Source organism: Saccopteryx bilineata, chromosome 4, assembly GCF_036850765.1.
Source record: "Saccopteryx bilineata isolate mSacBil1 chromosome 4, mSacBil1_pri_phased_curated, whole genome shotgun sequence".
NCBI lineage: Eukaryota > Metazoa > Chordata > Mammalia > Chiroptera > Emballonuridae > Saccopteryx > Saccopteryx bilineata.
Genome location: NC_089493.1, coordinates 199,271,743 through 199,290,148, shown reverse-complemented (window position 1 = coordinate 199,290,148; position 18,406 = coordinate 199,271,743). Strand labels below are relative to the sequence as shown.

Here is an 18,406-nt window from a genome sequence, read left to right as displayed (position 1 = left end):
CGCCTCCCCTGGAGACGCGGTCTTGTTGAAAGACGGTCAGGCCCACCGGGGAACAAGCCCACGCACCTAAGTTCAAGGAGGAGACACAATCCTCGGAGACCCCGCTCTCCAGAGAACAGCACCCCAGCCCCGGGCAGCCCTGTGGGTCTGCTTCTGCGCCCGGACAGGGTTTGCTGCCCGGGCCTTTACAGAAATGGGACCACACTGTACACCAGGGGTCCCCAAACTACGGCCCGCAGGCCACATGCGGCCCCCTGAGGCTATTTATCCGGCCCTCGCCACACTTCCGGAAGGGGCACCTCTTTCATTGGTGGTCAGTGAGAGGAGCATAGTTCCCATTGAAATACTGGTCAGTTTGTTGATTTAAATTTACTTGTTCTTTATTTTAAATATTGTATTTGTTCCCGTTTTGGTTTTTACTTTAAAATAAGATATGTGCAGTGTGCATAGGGATTTGTTCATAGTTTTGTTTTGTTTTATAGTCCGGCCCTCCAACGGTCTGAGAGACAGGGAACTAGCCCCCTGTGTAAAAAGTTTGGGGACCCTGCTCAAAGGTGTCCTGAGAGGCTGGATGCGGGGATGAGCTGCCCTGTCACACCTCGGCAGCAGGAAGCAGAGTCCGAGCCTGCTGCTCCGCCAGCCGCCAACCTGGCGAGGCGGCGCACGGGGCTGTGCCAGCTGGGCAGCCCGGACGTTGAATTTCCTAAATTCAGCTGCGAAGCTGACGGAGCAGGAGACCCGCGTCCCCAGGCCGGCACACGGGAGAGGTGGGCAGGGCAGGACCCTTTCTGTCCACGGACTGCAGCCAGAACTCGGCATCAGAGGTCAGCGTCTGGATCCCAAAATGCAGTGACCCTCGGAGGCTGCGCCCACCCACAGTGTGCGGTTCCCCAGAAGGAAATGTGAAGCCAGCCAGCCTGGGGGGCCTAACCTTCTGCCCACCTGGTTAATGAAGGGGGGCCCCTGGAAAGCCTCTATGTGCTGGTCAGCCTGAGCCCCCAAAAGGCAAACCAGACCCAGAAAACACAAATAAGTCATTCTTCAAACGGCAGCCATTTTCTCTCGACTTAAGAAAAGCATGTCTGGGCCCTGGCTGGTTGGCTCAGCGGTAGAGCGTCGGCCTGGCGTGCGGGGGACCCGGGTTCGATTCCCGGCCAGGGCACATAGGAGAAGCGTCCATTTGCTTCTCTACCCCCTCCCCTCCTTCCTCTCTGTCTCTCTCTTCCCCTCCCGCAGCCAAGGCTCCACTGGAGCAAAGATGGCCCGGGCGCTAGGGATGGCTCCTTGGCCTCTGCCCCAGGCGCTAGAGTGGCTCTGGTCGCGGCAGAGCGACCCCCCGGAGGGGCAGAGCATCGCCCCCTGGTGGGCAGAGCATCGCCTATGGTGGGCATGCCGGGTGGATCCCGGTCAGGCGCATGCGGGAGTCTGTCTGTCTCTCCCCATTTCCAGCTTCAGAAAAATACAAAAAAAAAAAAAGCATGTCTGCCCTGCCTGGACCCCCACCCAGCCCCTCTCGGGCCCTCACCATGCTCCCCACTCCCACACAGTGTCTCTGGGGTGCCTGCCCAGCCCCTGGGGAGAGGGGAGCAGGGAGAGCCTCACTCTGTGTGCTGGAGGCTGTATCTCTGTTTCCCGGAAAAGCCCGTTCACTCCTGCCTTTCGGCTCACGACTGACCAAGGTCTGGACCAGGCTGTGTCCAGGCGGCGGCCGCAAGTGCTTGGTCGGCTCAGCCCACCCCTCTCTGAGTGGCTGCTCTTCTCTCCGACCTCTACACCCTCTCAAACAAAAACCCCTTCCTCCCTCTTAGCACTTAATGCCATTAAAACGCACTGGCTGCCTCTCCCCATGAAAAGGAAAACAGCTCTGCTCTCCTCGTGCAGTGACCTCTGGGAGGCCCTTCTGAGGGTGCTGCTTGTGGTCTCACGTGCGCTCTGCCCCGCCCCCGCCTCCCGGGTCTACAGACAACCGCTGAGCACAGGGAACTGTGCTGGGCGCTGGGCACACAGAAGGCACGCCCAACCTCCAGCGCCCGGAGCTGGCAAGGGACAAACAGGGAGTCGCTGCCGCCTCCAGGCCCGCGGGACCGAGGGCGGGTGCTGCCAGGACCCCACACCTGTGAGGGCCGCGCTGCCGCTGCCTCCACATCAGACACGCTCAGTGACTGTGCCCGATGTCAGCGGCGAGGAGAGGGGAGGAGAGAGGGGAGGCTGCACCTGTGGTCTGTGTCACAGCCTGTGGTCCCAGGGCTCCAGGGGTGACAAGGTGGGAGAGGACACGTGTCTGGACGAGGTCGGGACAGCCCTGGAGGCCCCTCCCCTGGGACATCCCAGCTCAGACCCCCCCCCTCACCAGGACGCGGAGCCCCCAGGCCCTTCACTCCTTCACAACAACCTCGCGTTCAGCAACCTGCCCACGCCCTTCGCCCATCTGGACAGGGCGGCCGGAACCTCTTTCTTGCCGGTGTGCGGTCTGCCTCGTGGGTTTTACTGGTGGTGAACAATCTTCCTGCACCTGTGGGTTCACTTCTCCATGATGCCCGTCCGCAAGCTGGCATCTGTAATGGAGCCTCCTCTGTGCTCTTCCTGTTTGTGCCGAGTGGGGTTTATGTGGGGAAGGCGCTTCCCTGCCCCACAGGCCAGTCAGCAGACGGTCCCCCAGGTCGCTCTGAGGTCTGAAACCACAGACGCTCACTTCTCTCCGTCCGGAGGCTGGACGTCCAGCCAGGGGGCTGCTAGCAGACGGCCACCTTCTCAGTGTCACACGTGGCCAGGGGACATCTGTAAGGAAACCGATCTCCTCAAGGGGGCCCCGCCCTGGTGACCTCCACTGACCCCTAATCTCAGCCCAAAGCCCACTCTCCCAACCAAATACCATCCCATTGGGGGTAAGGTTTCAACACGTGAACTTTTTCACAAAGCAACTACCTTCTGCTAAACACATAGTCTCCATGTCTGTATCCGGGCCACGAGGGAGGGTACTTGGCTTCATCTTTCCCCAGCCAGCCAACGTCCTCACAACATCTGTCACACTCCAAGGGTTTGATACGGTCTGGACTGTGTGTGACCACACCCCCCCCCCAAAGCAACATTCTCTTATTTCCTATTTCCCAGAGCAACTTGTGAGACTGAGAATGGACAGTTTGTTGAAGTTTGGCCACAACTTCACTCGTAAAACCATCGGGACCAGGGCTTCTCAGGGAGTGAGGGTCCTCGGTCCTGTTTCACCTTCTTAGTGCCCAGGGGTCTTCTCCGCTCGTCTGCTTCTTCACACACCGACGCTGGCACCATTGATAAATTTAGCAGCATTTAAAAATTAAGAATCATAAAAATGCAAATTTGGGGCTTTTATTTGAAAAAAAAAAAAGATCTCACAAGGGGCCCACATTCTCACAAAGCAAGACGTCAGCCCCTGCCCACCCTCCGGAGCATTCCGCACAATGTTTACAGTCCCCGGGGAGCCTCTGCCATGGGCCCTGGTGCCCCTCTGTTTGACACAAGCCCACGCGCCGGGACTCTGGGTGGGGAGCACCGCACAGCCCAGGACGGGAGCACCGCTCCACCTGAGCGTCTGGCCGCGCCCCACCAGAGGCAACAGCTGTGCTCCCAGCAAGCAGCCATCTCCGTCCTCACCACCTGGAGAGACCATGAGGAAGGGACCGATGCCGCTTTGTGGACAGCCGTCTGCCGTGACACGGCTTCCTCAGCCTGGCTCGGGCAGTCAGGAGACCCCAGAAGCAGCGAATGGTTTTCACAGATGGTCAAGCAGAGACTGAGGATGGGCACTGGACACGCCCGGTTAGGCCCCTGCCTCCCACGCTGTAACCGAGCACGGGGCTGGAAACCTCATCACAGCCTCTGCACTGAAGGCTCGGAATGGGGCCTGGGAGCCCAGGAGAAAAACCCCCGCACTGGGGGGGGAGGCAAACGCCCTGGGTTCAGCAGAGGTCGGGGGCGTCACCTCCAAGGACCTCTCTTCCGAGACTTGAGTTCTGAGTCTTTCTCCAAAAACTCCATTCCCGGAGGGAAGGGACCAACCGCCTGTGGTCACAGTGGGCTGCCCGGGAGGAGGCGTTTCGGCAGCCAGGGCTGGGCGGTCGGCTCCGAGTTCGAGCTGGAGAAGCAAAACCAGGACATATGCCAGGGGCCTGAGAAATCCAGCCCGCTGCAGACCTGCCTGCCATTCAGGCCTGCCCACTGGCCAGCTAGACACAGTGGCCAGCATGTCCACTCTCTGGGCTTCAACTCCATGGGTACAAAACAAGGCAGCCTCGCCTGAGCAGCACAGAGGTCTGCAGAGTGCCACATCCTCATCCATCCTTCCCACCTGAACAACCTTGTCCTCACCTTCTCCGAGAAGTCCTCCAGGATTTCTCCCCCATCACCACCAGTCAGGGCGCCTTGGCACCCCACTTGTTTGTGAAACGCTTGAGTTTGCCCCATGTGCCCCTCCTAAGTCTGGACCCCCGAGAGCAGGATCGTTCTGCAGTGTGACCCATGCTAATCTCAGATGGATGAGACATCTGGGAAACCCCCCCACCGACCTCCAGGCCACCGAGCCCAAGAGGCAGGCGTGACCCCGGCCCCCTCCCGCAGCCCCTCGGCAGGCACGTCCAGGGCCAGGCGTGACCCCGGCCCCCTCCCACAGCCCCTCGGCAGGCACGTCCAGGGCCAGGTGTGACCCCGGCCTCCTCCCGTGGCCCCTCGGCGGGCACGTCCAGGGTCAGGAGTGACCCCAACCCCTCCCGCGGCCCCTTGGAGGGCACGTCCAGGGCCAGGTATGACCCCGGCCCCCTCCCATGGCCCCTTGGAGGGCACGTCCAGGGCCAGGCGTGAACCTGGCCCCCTCCTGCGGCCCCTCGGCGGACACGTCCAGGGCCAGGCATGACCCCGGCCCCTCCTGCAGCCCCTCGGCGGGCACGTCCAGGGCCAGGCGTGACCCCAGACCCCTCCCACGGCCCCTCGGCGGGCACATCCAGGGCCAGGCGTGACCCCAGCCCCTCCTGCAGCCCCTCAGCAGGCACGTCCAGGGCCAGGCGTGGAGGACAGCAGGTCCTGGAGGTGCTCCAACCCTTTCTCCCATCGCTTCCCAGGATGGAATGTTTTCTGGCTAAAAGGCACCTTGCTTATTTTAAATGCAGTGGGCCCACGAAGCAATCACAAGATCCAGGCAGCTGGTGTGTCCTAGCCACCAGTACCGCTCCAGCACGTGGGCAGGGGAGCACTGGAGAGCCTCCAGGGCCCCAGGAACGCCTGTGTTTTCTCTCCACAGCTGCTGGGTGGATCGGCGTCTCCTGAGCTTTTCACGGGGCTAGGCACTGCCCTGGTCATGGGGGCAGGTGTACACTTAGGCAGGACCCCTTCGGGGCGGGGGGGGGGGCGGTGCCAGGGGACACAGGGCGTGATCTTCCTGTGAAAGCTGAGAACACAAACCGCCCTGGGCTGGGGCTCCCTGACCTGCTGAGGGTCCTGGCAGGGACGTCCAGGTTGTACACACTTGGGGTGCGTGCACACCCCGTGGGGGGTCTCTGCGGATGCCACTGAGGCCCGCGGCTCCTGCACAGGGAGGAGCTGGGATGTGCTCAGATGCATTTGGTTTTGTTATTAATTTGCTCTGGACCTTTCTCCTGAGACAAAAGCCCTTCCACCCACCCAAGCTCAGACGCTTCTCCCTCCCTCACTGCCGGGACTTGATGTTACAGGCACAGGGTGGGGGCAGGAGCATGCCAAGGCCACTGGGTGTGCACACACCGTCGAAGGCCGCCGCTCTCAGGGCTGGAGGTGCCTGTAGGTCTACGGAGACAGACGGGGATCACCAACCCCAAACTCAGCCACCCACAAGCCTAGGCCGGGTGGGGGCTGGAGGGCGCCCCCCTGCACCCTGACCCCCGTGGATTGTGGGTCCAGGAAGGCTAGTCCTCCCTACTAGGGAAGACGGAAATGCACTGTTTTATGCCCCCTTCTGGTTTTCATGAGACAGTGATGGCTGGTTCCGATATAAGAGCCCCTGCTGGTCACACAGAACGTGGCTGTGGCCAGACACAGGCGGCCACCACCTCTGCTTGTGGTTACAGAGTCCGAGGCCCAGAGAGGGCATCGCAAGCCCAAAACCAGCAGCACCGAGGCCTCACTCCCAACCCCGTGACGGCAGCAGGAGGAGACAGGAACAAGGACAGAGGATGGGACCCTTAGTTTTCTGGGGCTCAACACAATGAAGCCTGAGGCCCATGGGCTGCAGAGCCAGGAGGAGGGTCTAAGTCACAACCCAGTCACGCACCAGCAGGCCAGTGGCTGAGACTCTGTGAAAGGGGCTGTGGCCAGGGAAGTCCACCAGGGGCTGCAGCAGCACCAGCACCGTGGCTACCACATGGCATGTGCTCCACCAACAGCTATGACCCCTGGGACTGCCCTCACCCAAAGCCCACACTCCTCCAATGGGGGTGGTGATCAGGGGCCAACCCTCACTGGTCCTGGGTCCCCTTCACCCCCACCCAGAATGGTCCTTCATCCCAGCCAACTCCCTCCCTCTCCAACTGCTGGACCACAGTGACACCAGGTGGCCAGCATGTCCCGACCAGTGGCTATCGTAAGGACAGCAGAGACTCAGGACGTTCCACCACCACAGTTCACTGGGCAGCACAGCTCTGGGGGTGCGGGGGGGAGCCCCTCTCTCTCTGTCTCGGTCCCTCTCCTCCTGGCACAGGGCAGGCACCACCACACCTCGCTCCCTCCTGTCTGGAGCAACTCCGGCCGACAGCCGGGTCCACCATGGGAAGACATGGGCAGAGTGTGGGGGCAGACAGGCCCTGCATCCTCCTGCCAAATCTTGAGCTTGTCACTGGAGGGACAGGGCAGGTCCTGTGTCCTTTGAGGGGGCTGGGGTCAGGCAGCAGGACAGGTCGGAATAACTCGGGTGGAGCAGGTGGATCCGGAACTAGGACACTTGTGGTCACACTCAGCTCTGTTGCCCACAGGCTGTGCGGCCTCAGCCCAGCTGCCCACCCCTCCCCTGGTCAGCTCCACCTGCAAACTGAAGCTGCGACTCCACTCCCGACGTTGCTGTGAGGGCTGAGAATGCACACGTTTGGTCCGAGGGCCGGGAACATTGCCGCATTCGCTGCTGGAACCCCTGCCCCAGAAACACTAGAAGATACATTTTACCCAAAGAAAGACAAGCTTTGTCCTCTGAGAACCGCAAGGCACCACTAAGAGAAACAAAGGCCCTACATAAACGGGGAGACCTTCCAGTTCATGACTTCGTAGTGACAAGATGCCCGTTCTAGATCGAGTTGAGCCATAAGCTCATTGCAGGCTTTTCAAGCAGAAAATGATCTAAAATTCATAGAGACACAGAGAGACCCCTCTCAGTAGCTAAGACAATTTTTTAAAAGAAGAGCAAAGTGATTTCAAAACTAACCGTAAAGCCGCAGTCACGGTGACAGTGTGCTTTGGTGCGGTGACAGGCGTACGCAGCAAGGGCGCAGCCCTGGGAAACCAGGCACACCCTCCATGTAGGGTCATGGACCGTCAACGCAGGGCCAGAGCTATTCGATGGGGAAGAACTGTCTTTCCATAACCGGTGTTAGGGCAACTGGCCACGCACATAAGGAAAATAAACTTGGAGCCTTACCTCACAACATATACAAAATGTGACTCAAAACGGATCGCAGAATTCAATGGAAACGCTTCAACTACAAGAATTTTTAAAAGACATGCAGGAGACAGTTCATCAATGTGGGTTAGGCAAAATGTTCTTAGATATATAACAACCAAGGCACAAACCCAAAGCATTGATACATCGGGCCTTCGTCTAACTTTAATATTAGGACTTTGAAAGACACCACTAACAAATCGGAAAGGCCGAACACTGGCTCAGACAACCATCTGCAAACCTTATCTATCAGATAAATATCCAGAATATACAAAGAGCTCTCCAAACCCCACGCGCAGAAGACCAAGAACTCAAAAACAGCAAGCAAGCCTGACCTGTGGTGGCGCAGTGGATAAAGCGTCGACCTGGAAATGCTGAGGTCGCCAGTTCAAAACCCTGGGCTTGCCTGGTCAAGGCACATGTGGGAGTTGATGCTTCCTGCTCCTCCCCCCTTCTCTCTCTCTCTCTCTCTCTCCTCTCTAAAATGAATAAATAAAATAAAAATTAAAAAGAAAAGCTACATATTAAAAAAAAAACAGCAAGCAAAATGTCTGAGCACACAGTTTGCGGGGAAAAGTCGTCCAAACGGCTAAGAAAGCCCAGGAAGCGATGTCTGCTGTCGCGAGTCAGAAGGGAACTGTAAATCAAAGCCACATCCAGACAAAGATCAGGGTCAAAGGCACCCAGCTCCTGTTAGACATAAAGTTAGCTGACGACCCAGAAGTCCCACCGTTAAGAATCGACCCCAAGGGAAAGGGGAGTGTGTCCCACAGGACATGCACAGAACATCACAGCGCACGGAACCACATGCTTCCCCGGAGGTGAGAACAGAGGACGCATGCTCCGCCCAATCAGACCAAGGACTACGTGTCTCCAGTCAAGAAGAAGAAAGCATTTTCTTACCATAAAGATAAGTGGTAAGTTACTGGGGCGGGTGGACAGGGAGGGGAGGAGTGCCCCGTGGCGTCAAAGGGTTAAAGAGCTCCATCCGGGAGGCCTGCGAATTCGGGATTGGCAGCTGCAGGCCTAGGCTGGCCTCCCCCCCACCCCCCACCCCTCCACAGCTGTTCCTGGGTGTCAAAGCGCATCTTTGTTTCTGACTCTTAGCAACTGTTGCTTTTTCTGCAGGACAAGCGTGCACCAGCTGTCCCCCCTCACAAGATGCAGCCCAGGGGAGGCCGGACCTTCAGCCAGATCCAGAACAGGGAGAAAACACAAACTGTCCAGCTGGGAAGGTCTCTGTTCCCGCATCTGGGCCTCCTCACGCTGCCTGGACAGAACCACGCCCACCCCACGCCCACACGCTAGCCGTAGCACCACAAAGGGGCTGTGCAGAAGGAAATGCGAACGGACAGGCAGGACCCGGTTCGGAGGCAGCCCTGCAGCTGCCCTGACCCAGAGGTGCAACTTCCCCATGAAATGGCCGAGCGAGGGGGCGGGGAGGGCGAGGGGCAGACGCGGCACAGCCCACACTGCGGAGCCGGCGGCAGGCAGAGCCACCTTTCCAACACATCTTTCAAAACATGAGGCCAGTCCCTGTGACCCCAGTGCGCAGACATCTGTGAAAGGAGTAAGGCAGGGCTCTGGACTTGAAACTGTCCAGGAAGAATGCACCAGAAACTGTCCACATGGAGAACACACCAGGGACCCTTCTCATTTCTTCCCTGTGCCTTCATGTTAAAAAAAAAAAAAAAAAAAAAAAAAAAAAGACTCCCCACTGAGATTTTGACCCTGGCACAAATTCAGCTCACCATCATCCGTTTGCTCTACCAACCACACCTCAGCTTCCAGCACACGTCAGCAGGTCTTCTCGCACCTGTTTCCTCCCCATGCTGTTCCCTCTGCTTATCCATGCTGTTCCCTCTGCTTGACCATGCTGTTCCTTTCACTTCTCCATGCTGTTCCCTCCACTTGTCCATGCTGTTCCTTTCACTTCTCCATGCTGTTCCCTCCACTTGTTCATGCTGTTCCTTTCACTTCTCCATGCTGTTCCCTCCACTTGACCATACTGTTCCTTTCACTTCTCCATGCTGTTCCCTCCACTTGTCCATGCTGTTCCTTTCACTTCTCCATGCTGTTCCCTCCGCTTGACCATGCTGTTCCTTTCACTTCTCCATGCTGTTCCCTCCACTTGTCCATGTTGTTCCCTCCACTCCCCATGTTGTTCCCTCTGCTTGAATGCTCTTCCCCCTCTTCTGCCCATCCTGACGACCTGGCTCGGAGGTCACTGGTTCTGGTAAGGGAGCCCCCAATCCTGAGGGAGAATGGGCCCTTTCTTTCCCTGTGATCTCACAGCATCTAACAGACACCTAGGGGACAACCCGTGCCCCAGGAAAGGACAGTTTATTTCTTAAATACTGGTCACCACTGGGAAGGACCCTGGAACAGGAGGGAACAGCTGTGTCCCGGGGGGCTACACAGACACTCACAGCACAGAGCTTCAACCAAGGTTCACATTCTGGTTTGGTCACTACCTGTGGGACCCAGGGCAAGTGACTTCAGCCTTCCCCTGGAACGTGGGTGACCTTATCACTGACCCCACGCGGTGGCCATGAGTGTCGAGAGAGACCCACAGCTCAGCCACGTGGCTGGCGTGCAGCAGAGCGCAACAGCTGTCTCACTCCCAGGGAGCGTGAGGCACACAGGACCTCGTCTCAGCAAGACTGGCCTCTGCCCCAAGGAGCTGTGTGACCGTGGGCCAGTCGCCTGCCTTCTCCGAGCCTCGGCCTCTCCCCGTCTCTGACAAGACGCCGGGTGGACCATGGAGATGGGGATGAGTTTCGGTGATAATGAGCCTCCTCCAGGGCCACCTCCCTTTCCCCCTGGTCTCTTCTGACAGTCTCCCTGACCCCCAGCCAACTGGTGAATTCCTCATATCCCAGCTGGGAGGCAAGTGGGCTATTTTTAGTGACCAAGGCTCCAGAATGGAGCCAAGCCAGGACTCGAGGCGTCCGTCAGGTCTGAAAGCCAAGGGGTCCTTCCTTCCCGGGACCCGTCACCACCGTGGGAAGAGGAGGTGCAAGAGGCCAGCTCACCCGATGCCAGGGGGCACCTTGCCTAGCGTCCCTCCAGGACCCTGGTCCCTGGAGATATTCTCCTTTCTAAAGAAATGGCCCCACTTCCCGCCCCTAAGCAACAGGGCAGTTGGACCACACACCCCTTCTCTGGGCCTCGGTGTTCCCATCTAGATGGTGAGTGTTGGAAGCAGGGAACCTTTGAGCATCTCAGGTGATGTGAAGAGAGGAACAGGTTGTGTGTGAGACGTGGGGGGTGCTGAGGTCTAGCACCCTGGAGACTGCACCCCACCAAACGCTACAGCTAAACCACGGCCTCGGGCACGATCCCCTGCAGGTGCCAGCCCCACGGTGGGGAGCCCAGGGCTCTCTCTCCTCCTGCTTCCACGGTCAGAGGGGCTGGGCCCATGCTGTGCACCTCAGCGAGGCAAGTCCCGGCCTCCCTCTCAAACAAAGACTCCACCGAGAAGCAAACTGCAGCTCAGTCCTTCTCGTAGATACAGGGGTCCCCAAACTTTTTACACAGGGGGCCAGTTCACTGTCCCTCAGACCGCTGGAGGGCCGCCACATACAGTGCTCCTCTCACTGACCACCAGTGAAAGAGGTGCCCCTTCCAGAAGTGCGGCAGAGGGCTGGATAAATGGCCTTAGGGGGCTGCATGCGGCCCGCGGGCCGTAGTTTGGGGACGCCTGTAAGAACCACAGAACTTTTGATTAACTGGGAAACTCTGGGCAGGTAGAAACTTATTCTTCTCTTTAAGAGGTGTGGCCTTCCCCTCGCCCAGGGATGAGCAAGGTCATGCATCGCCGCGGGGAGGGAGCTCAGCCCAGCGCAGCCTCGTCCCAACGGGGTTCAGTCCCAGCTTCTTCCAGGCCCAGCCGGGTGGCCTTGGGCAGCCCGCTTCACTTGCTCGGCCTCAGCTGCCCGAGGGCACCTGGCCGTCACCGGCCTGCACTGTTCTCACAAGGTGGTGTACAGGAGGCGGAGACCGGCTCAGAACACGCCACCTGCACGCTACAAGCCGCAGACCGCGACCCCAGCCTTCCACCGAAAGCGGCGTCTGATCTGCTGGGCTCATGTGGCCCACGGTTCGCTGACCTCACGGCCTCTGCCCAGAGGAAGCCTGGCTGTGTGCAAAATGAAAATCAAATTCTTTGCATGTTCAAGCCATGAAGGATCTCTTCGGAGGAGGCCACGCATTTTCCAAAATGCTCCTTTTGTTTTCTAGTCCTGCCTGAAAGGGAAGCAGAGGGTCCCAAAGCCACAGCCGAGCGAGGGGGGGGGGCAGGGCCACGGGGAAGCGGAGATGCCCCGGGCCCTCGGGCTGCGTGCGAGTGCTGCAGGCTGGCGTGTTTTTCCCATCACCTGCGAACTCAAGCCGGTTTGTGGAAAAATAGACCGCAGAGATCTGCGGGTGGGAGGAAGAGTGAGCGACAGATAACAGGAGACAGCTCCAGCCAGAGGCCCGTTTTAATTAGAGCTGCAGGGAGCGGGCGAGGCTGCCAGGCAGGCCGCCGCAGGGTGAGATGCCCGCCCCGCCTGCCCGCCTGCCGTCTGGCGGCCCAGGTAATGAGGGCCCCAAGGAGGGCCCAACGCACAGTGCCGCCGCCCGGACCGCCCACACCACACACAGCACCCCCTAATCACCACACTCCCCAGCTCCCAGGGGCACGTGGTGCTCATCCCCAGGGCCGTGGTCGGAGCAAGCCCGGAAGGGACCTCAGTGAACCCCAGGGCTCCCGTCTTCCTCCACCAGGCCTAGAATGCACCCTCGGGACCAGGTCAGATTCACAGCACCTCTCAGGGCTCTGGAGCACCCGTGGGCCACCTCTTGTGGCCCCTGACCAGAGAGTGACTGCCCCAGCACCCCCAGGAAGGACACAGATCTGCCTTGTTCCGTAGCTGACCTAGCAAGGGGGCTGCACCTGCTACTGAGCCCCCTCCCTCCAGACTCTCACCTGGAGTAACTCAGCTCAGCAGAGGGGCTGGAAAGCTGATGTGAGGACACTCGCTCCAGCCCCCACTGGGACACGTGCTGCCTGGTTGGGAAGAAGGGGCGAGGGGCCTCCCCTGCCCTAGACACCCTCTTCAATACCCTGAGGCGGGGGGACCAGCTGGCCTCCCAGAGTCCCTCCCGCTGTGCCCTGACCCCAGAGCAGCCCGTTTACCCCCCCACAGGTCCAGGATGAAGCAGAGAATGACACTGCGAAGTGGCCTCCGGACCACACAAGACCCTTCCTCAGACTAAGCCCTGAGGCTTGGCTGCTGGGTGCATGTGAGGGTCTGGGCCAGCATTGAGGGGCGAAGCCCACTGCTAGTGACCACTCAACACAGCCAGAGGGCCTCCAGAAAGATGATGATGATGACTACGATGGAGATGGTGATGATGATGGTGGTGATGGTGATGAAGATGATGATGGTGATGAAGGTGATGAAGGTGATGATGGTGGTGATGGTGATGAAGATGATGATGGTGGTGATGGTGATGAAGATGATGATGGTGATGAAGATGATGATGGTGGTGATGGTGATGAAGGTGATGATGGTGATGATGGTGATGAAGGTGATGATGGTGGTGATGGTGATGAAGGTGATGATGGTGGTGATGGTGATGACAATAATGGTGGTGATGATGGTGACGATATACCTATGGACATTACTGCCTCCCATCCTCAGAGCAACCCTCAAAGTAGATTCCATTACTCTCATTTGACACGTGAAGGAATAAAGGCCCAGAGAATACCGTTACACAGCTTGTAAGTTACATCACAAAACTGGCTCCTTCCACAAGACATTGTAACACACCTTGAACTCTGCGGTGTGAGTGTGCGTGAGTGTGCACATGCCTCTGTCTGTCTAAGGCTGGCCCGGCCCGACCCTCTGCGTGCAGGGTTCTCCTGGCCCTCTCCCTCCACGGCCCAGCGCCAGGTACCTGCAGGCTCAGGTTGCCCGAGACACCAGGGACCCTGCACACCCAGAACAAAGCCTGCCTTACACACTCCCTGGCCCCCTCCTCTCCCAGGTGCACACAGTCCACCGTCACGGGGACGGAAGGCTGGGTTGGAGACTCCTGTTGGAACCCTGGCTTTGCTATGACAAACCGGTGTCACTTTGAACCAGGGACAACCTTTTTTTATTTACAAGGGGAAACAAAGGCTCTGCACCCCCATCACAGACCCAGAGAAAGCCTGTGATAAATGCCAACCAGAGGGTGGCTGCCCTCCAGGCGGACGCACGGCTGCTGGGGGACTGGTGCCTCCCCGGAGGGCGGCATTGCCTTCTCTTAACAGAAGGGGCTGGAACGCAATCCTCACGTTCTCTCTATGCTCAGGTAGCTCTCCACAAAATAAAAGCAGCGTGAAGGGACGGTGCTGTCACAAACTGGTAAGAGCAAGACCACCAGCCGGCGACAGCAGGTCACTTCGTCTTAAACCTGAATTCGGAAGGAAGGGTCACTGAGCAGTAGAGGTCATCACCCCACACATGGGTTTATTTGCTCAGGAACGTCCCGGTGTGGACACGGAAGGGGCAGCCGGTGGCCTCTCCTTCACAGCGGGCCAGACGCCCTGCGAACTTGGAGAGAATGGTGCTGCCTCCCCCCCCCCCCACCTGCGGCCATGCCCGACCACGGACCACGCCGCTAAGCCCAGCGTCTAGAACGCTGGGAAAAAGCAACCCATTTAGAGGCCGCCCCAGGGAAACGTCATACAAAAGGTCGAGAGACAGTCCCCTGCCCACTCCCTCTGGAGCCCGTTTCCTGAACGGTCAGCCTGCTCCTTTGGGGCCTGTGGCCAAAAAAAAAAGAAAAAAAAAGCCTGTCAGATGTCCCGATGGAAAGTGGATTTTCCTCCAGGGAAAACAAAAGACCTCTAACACAGTCACACGCAGGAGATCTTTCTTTCCAAGCCAGCCTCAGAGAGAGGGGTTTACCCAACCATCTGCTTCCTCTACTTTTCATCCACCTGGATCTCTGAGCCAATGAGGGCCTGCGGTTCTGGAAACTTGGGGCCAAGGGTCCAGGACCCCAGCACAGACCTTCCTGCACACGCAGCTGGGATGCCCGGAAACACGATTTAAATCAAATTGCACTTGGGCCAGGCTGGCCCTGAACGAAGAATTTTACCGAATCAGCTAGTGCTTGGGGCTGGGAAGAGGCCACAGAGGGTGCGGGGAGTTTGCCTGAAACACCTGGAAGGGGACAGCGGGCTTCATGGAGAAGGAAGGCTCGAAGTTCAGAGGGGCCAAACAAGGAGCTGGGCCTGGCGTCTCCTCAAAGTTACGCATGGAGTGACCATCGGGCCCAGCAGCGCCCTACTGCACCCACAAGACTCACACGCCCACAGCTGCAGATTCAAGTGACCAGAAGGTGCTAACAGCCCTGGTGTCCACCAACCGATGAACAGATGGACACACTGGGTCCGGCCACGTCACGGAGCATTGCTCACCCTTACAAAAGGAAGGGAATTCTGACACGTGCCTGGATGGACCTTGAAACTGTTACACTGAGAGACACCAGATCATACATTACACGGTGCCACTTACATGAAGAAGCCAGAGCAGGCAAGCCCAGGGAAACAGAAACGGGTGACAGTCCACGCCGAGGGCACCTCCTCCCAAGAGCTGGCACCGCAGGGTGAGGCTATGGGTCTGGCTAAACCCAGCCGAGGGCAGTCCCTGCCCCGTCCCCGAGGGCTAGACTCTGGGTGAAGACTGGATGTGGAGCAGCTGGCCTCAGCCTGAAGGTCGAGGGAGTGAGCTCACCGCAGGGTAAGCAAGCCCAGGACAGTCTCCAGACCGCTGGCCCCTGAGTCTGGGCCCCGGCCACCTGGTGTGTTTTGAACCATGTGAATGCAGCAACTATTCAAAAACCAGATGTAAATGACATTTTAGACTGCTGGTTACAGTCAGGTTGGAATAGACACAACCTGGCATCATCTGGGTCCCCCTGGCAACCAAGGACACCTGCCAGGTGAACACCTAGTTATGAGAACAGAAGCAAAGGAAGTTCACTGGCCCACAGTCCTGGCAGGACCAGCAGGTGGAGACCGAGCTGTGGAGGGGCCCGGGGGCCTTGCCCGTGGCCACATCGCTCCCGCTCTGCCTCTGGCCACACGGCTCCTGTCCTGTCCGATGCCCCCGCCTGCTCCTCACAAGTCCACACCTGCACGGCCCTCTGTGCCGTGTAAGGTGACACTCCCAGTTCCTAAGGTTAGGTCATGGTCATCGCTAGGGGTCAGGACCCTGTCCACGATGGGTGCTCACTAGCTGTCCCCGTGGGACCCCTGGGTGGTCCTGGATGACAAGTATTTTTAATTCTAAGCCCAAACCTTTCCCTCTGAGCAGAAGCGTCCAGGCCACTGGGCTGCTCAGAAACTTCAGAAAACCTGCTCAACTAGGAAAGTGTGAGGTCTTATCAGTAATGTAAGAAATGACACCATCTTCTCTCAAGCCTAACATGGTAACACGCAGGGTGCTGGGGGTGCGGGGAACCCTCAGGTGAGTGCGGGCATAGTGACACAGTGTGGGCACACAGATCCAGGCGCACAGGGAGCACCAGCCAGCCACGGGAGAGAAGCGAGGCAGGCTGACCCGCAGGCGGGCAATGCAGGGTGGGCCCAGATGGGAAACTGGCCACCCCACCTGTCCTGCCCATATGCTCCCACACGGTGGACACTTCAGACACAGCCTGGAGCACAAGGGCTCGACCCGGCTCCACCTGGGAGCAACCATCATCCCCACACAACTCGGACAGACCTCCTAGGTCATCTCAGACCTCTGCCGATCACACAGGAGGGCACGTGAAAACACTCTTTTTTTTTCATATATCTGTATATTGTTCAATATTGCATAGGACCAATATCAAAATGTGCTCAGTTAATCTAATGAAGAATTAGAATTTGCCAAAAATAAAAAAGAGAAAGAACTTTTGAAATGTCATACAGCCCTAGGTCCACACCGAGGAATTTACCTTAAAACCACAGGCACTCAGAGAGGAGTGGACAGGGATGGTCAGGTCGTCACCTCGCTGTTCATCGTAAACTACGCCCAGTGACTCAGCACCTCCAGAGAAATGACATCGACAGCCTCCGCAACAGCGTCACTAACAGAGACATCCACACCCGGCAGGTGCGACGGAACCACGTACAACGTAATTCCATTTGCGACAACAGAGTTAGTGAGTAAAACAAGCCCTTAGCGGTTTCCCTGAAATATTCCCAATGGCGCTCTCTCTGCGAGTCAGGTGATGGGGGACATTTTTGCTTTCTGTTTTACCAAAACTTTCCAGTTTTTCTAGTTACTGACATGGTCACAGTCCCCCAGCAGAGCCTCCGAGCTGCTCCACAGCTCACTGGCCCCCCACCCACTCCCGAGGCCCCCCACCCACTCCCGAGGCCCCCCCAGGCCGTGTGACTGTCACCTCCAAGCCGCCCGGCGGCTCACTGGCCCCCCAGCCACTCCTGAGGCCCCCCACCCACTCCCGAGGCCCCCCACCCACTCCCCAGGCCCCCCACCCACTCCCGAGGCCCCCCACCCACTCCCCAGGCCCCCCACCCACTCCCCAAGCCCCACCCACTCCCGAGGCCCACCCACCCACTCCCGAGGCCCCACCCACTCCCGAGGCCCCCCCAGGCCGTGTGACTGTCACCTCTGGGCTGTCACCCTTCCTTAGGGCCCCTGTCTCCTCAGACAGGTGGGAGCAGCTGGACAAGCATTCCGGCCCCGTCTTCCGATGGGCAGGGACTCAGGGCAGACTTGGGGTCCCCGCAAGGGGAGGACTCTGGACAATTAGCCCACAGGGATCCGGACCTCCCAAGACAAGTTTGTGAGTGGAAACTTCAGGTAACAACCCAGAATTTGAGGAGGGCAGCCCAGGTGCTCACAGTATGTCATTTTTGGAAGCCGCCTCGACTCTGACACACGTCCCCTCCCCTCCAGACAGGGGTGACCGTGGTTGACAGCCCATGACCAGCACGGCCCCGGGAAGGGCTGTCGGACCTGCCCCCCGCCCCCCGCCCCCTTCCTGGGTCCTACCTCCTCTCGTTGTCGTCCAGGTGAGCAAACAGCACGTTCTTGGAGATGGCTTTGGCCAGCGCCGTCATGGTCTTGTAGTCCTTGGGGATGACCTGCGGGAAGCCACACAGTCAGGCTGTGGGCACCAGGGCCCCTGCTTGTCCCTGAGGAATTCTGACGTGGTCACAAATCACACTGTTCCACCTTCAAGCGGTTGTTATCGGGTGATGGTAAAGACCAACAACTTGCAGTATGATGGGCGTCACAATATTTTTTTAACTTAAAAGATAAAAGAGAAAGAATAGAAAAAACCTGGGGCGACCCGAGGTGGCTTCAGCGCCATCGAGAAGCCTGGTCTTGGTGGACCAGCTCCAGTGGGCTCTAAGCCTCCCAGGAGATGGCAGAGGAGCTCCAGTCCCTGGTGCTACTGCTACATCTGTGCTGAGTTCTTTATTTTGCTGTTTTTTAAGGCAACAAACACTTATTTAAAGATTTGAAAATGGCCCTGGCCAGTTGGCTCAGTGGTAGAGCTTCAGCCTGGCATGCAGGAGTCCCGGGTTCGATTCCCGGCCAGGGCACACAGGAGAAGCACCCATTTGCTTCCCCACCCCTCCCCCCCTCCTTCCTCTCTGTCTCTCTCTTCCCCTCCCGCAGCCGAGGCTCCATTGGAGCAAAGATGGCCCGGGCGCTGAGGATGGCTCCATGGCCTCTGCCCCAGGCACTAGAGTGGCTC

The 18,406-nt window shown here is 58.5% G+C and overlaps 1 protein-coding gene across 1 annotated transcript in view; it reads right to left on the bottom strand.

Moving 5' to 3' along the window:
- PRKAR1B (protein kinase cAMP-dependent type I regulatory subunit beta) overlaps positions 1-18,406 on the bottom strand; it is a 74,689-nt gene that overhangs the window by 38,615 nt on the left and 17,668 nt on the right. Inside the window, exon 4 of the mRNA XM_066273584.1 lies at positions 17,695-17,786. Within this exon, the coding sequence (XP_066129681.1) occupies positions 17,695-17,786 (92 nt within the window). The remainder of the gene's footprint in view (positions 1-17,694; positions 17,787-18,406) is intronic.